We start from the raw sequence: 2,168 nt of genomic DNA on the forward strand, positions 1-2,168 counted from the left end.
TTTTTTTTTAGAATAACAAAAAATATTTTACTAAAACATAAGATTTACAGAAGTTTCCAGACAAGCCATACAAAATGGTCACAAGCTTTTCTTGAAGGGAGGTTTCTACACTTGACAGCAGAATCACGATATTAGTGAGGGCTGTGATGTTTAATGTTCCCATTTTTGTTCAAACAACCAAGCTTGTCCATCTACAGCGTCTAAGGAGTTAGACTTGGCTAGAGGGCATATTCTAAAGTACAACTGGTTAGCTGCTTTAACTAATGCAATTAGCGTCACCATAAAAAGGGAAAAGGAGCCCACAAAACTTGAAGGAAAAAAAGACATACCCCTGCAGCTAACCGACAACTACTTTCATTCACAGTGCTGATACTTAAACCATGATGGGAGAAATGAATAAAAGCAGACCTGGACCACTGCTTTTAAACAATTTCACAACAATCCAGATGATACTTCTAGCCTCTGCTCATGGGTTACAACAGTGAATCAGGACAAGACAGAGATTTGCTAATGTGCATTTAATCACCAAAGGACTGAAGATGGTCTGGGTTTTTATTCTGTAATGTTTCTAAGACTGTGTCCATTAAATGCAAACAAAAAAGGAAGAGGTCTTGGCAGAACAGGAGAAGTGATGCACACTTGATGTTGAGATTGAATTTAAATATTATTCATGGCATATAGCCTAGTCCATGCTCTGGCTGTTTCTATGGCTTGGTCTTCATTGGTCTTCCACTGCTTAGCTACATCATTTGCTAATGGATCATCTGGATTGCAAGCACTTAACAAAGCTTGGATTGAGAGCAGCACTGTACGGATCTGTAATGCTGGAGACCATTTATCTTTCAAAATATCTAAACATATTCTTCCCAACTTGTCTACATTAGGGTGATAAATTTTGGTCATGAAATGTACTTTAGGAGCTGCCATTGGGTATTCTTCTGGAAGAAATGGTTCAAGTTTAAAAGTCCCTCCTTCAAAGGGGGAATCCTGTGGGCCTGCAATGACCACATGAAAATAACGTGCATTGCTTTCATCTGGTTCTGCTTTTATCCCAGGAACTGGTTCTGCCAGCAAACACTGGGTTTCCTTAATAATCCTGCGGGGCAGCCCGGCCATCTTGTCAGATTCGGAATTCAGCCTCGGGGTCTCGTTGTAATCATCTTTTTATTTTTTATTTTTGTATTACTTTCATTTCCCAGTATATCTTCCTCCCATCTCTGAAGAATAAAGAATAACAAAGAAGAAAGCAATTCAGCAAAACGAACCAAATCTGACAACAAATACATGGATACACCTCCATAGCTCCCTATCTCTGCAAATAAGAGAGAAAGGAAGATTCTCCTATTTCCTCTTGTACCAATTGGAATGACACCCCCTGCTGGAGACTTACTGTAGAAAAGCTCCGCCATGAGGTGAAGATCTCTGAGGACAAGACCATGCATCTTTTCTTTGGCATCAGGAAGTGACATTTGCTTGTAGGAGGAAGAAGGGGGAGGCTGGCACTCTGACTTGCTCTCTTTCCTGAGGACTCTGGTGGAGAAGGGAGCTAGAAATGTACTCTCCCTTTAATAGATAGAAGAATCTAGGCCTTTCTCTCTCTCTTTACCAAATTCTTATTCTCCTTAATAAATGCTTAAAAACCTAAATCTTGCTAAAGCTTATAATTTATTGGCGACCACTCATTATATATTTTAGACAGTATAGCTAGAATTTTAGCCCCTTACAGATGGCTGACCACAAAGAGGAAAGTTGAACCTCAGTCTTCTGATCTTCTGATTGGGTAAGAAATTTCCCCTACCCTGTCCCTTTAAATTGCTAAGTACCTTTACATTTTCAAATGGACCTTTTAAACTCACTGATTACCCTATTTTTGATTTTTGTCTGTTTAACCAGACAAATGGGAGATAAGATCATGTTAATGCTTTGTTTTTGTGGATTTTCTATTTTTATTTTTGTTAGAAGAGCCAGCAAGGTGCTCACATAAGGGAATATAAATAGCCCCCTCTCTCCCAACCTTGCTTTTTCAGAGAAACCTCTGATTCCTGCAACTTTTCCAAGTTCTAACACTAATTGTTGCTCTAATTTTGCATGCCTGGAGGCCAACCTCTAGAAGCTTTTAATCCCCTAGCAGTGGGGGAAGGGGAAACCAGGCCTGAATTCAAAATCAA

At 39.4% G+C, this 2,168-nt stretch overlaps 1 protein-coding gene across 1 annotated transcript; it reads right to left on the reverse strand.

The window, feature by feature from the left end:
* Positions 1-1,127, reverse strand: LOC122736622 (ubiquitin-conjugating enzyme E2 N-like). The gene has a single exon (XM_043978963.1). It carries the CDS (start codon positions 1,114-1,116, stop codon positions 658-660), a length of 459 nt encoding a protein of 152 aa, XP_043834898.1. The 5' UTR covers positions 1,117-1,127; the 3' UTR covers positions 1-657.
* Between the last annotated feature and the right edge of the window lie 1,041 nt (positions 1,128-2,168).

Source organism: Dromiciops gliroides, chromosome 1, assembly GCF_019393635.1.
Source record: "Dromiciops gliroides isolate mDroGli1 chromosome 1, mDroGli1.pri, whole genome shotgun sequence".
In the NCBI taxonomy this organism is placed as follows: domain Eukaryota; kingdom Metazoa; phylum Chordata; class Mammalia; order Microbiotheria; family Microbiotheriidae; genus Dromiciops; species Dromiciops gliroides.

Bases quoted from the DNA above. Each gene is read 5' to 3' on its own strand.
- LOC122736622 (XM_043978963.1), bottom strand. From the start codon at position 1,116: ATGGCCGGGCTGCCCCGCAGGATTATTAAGGAAACCCAGTGTTTGCTG.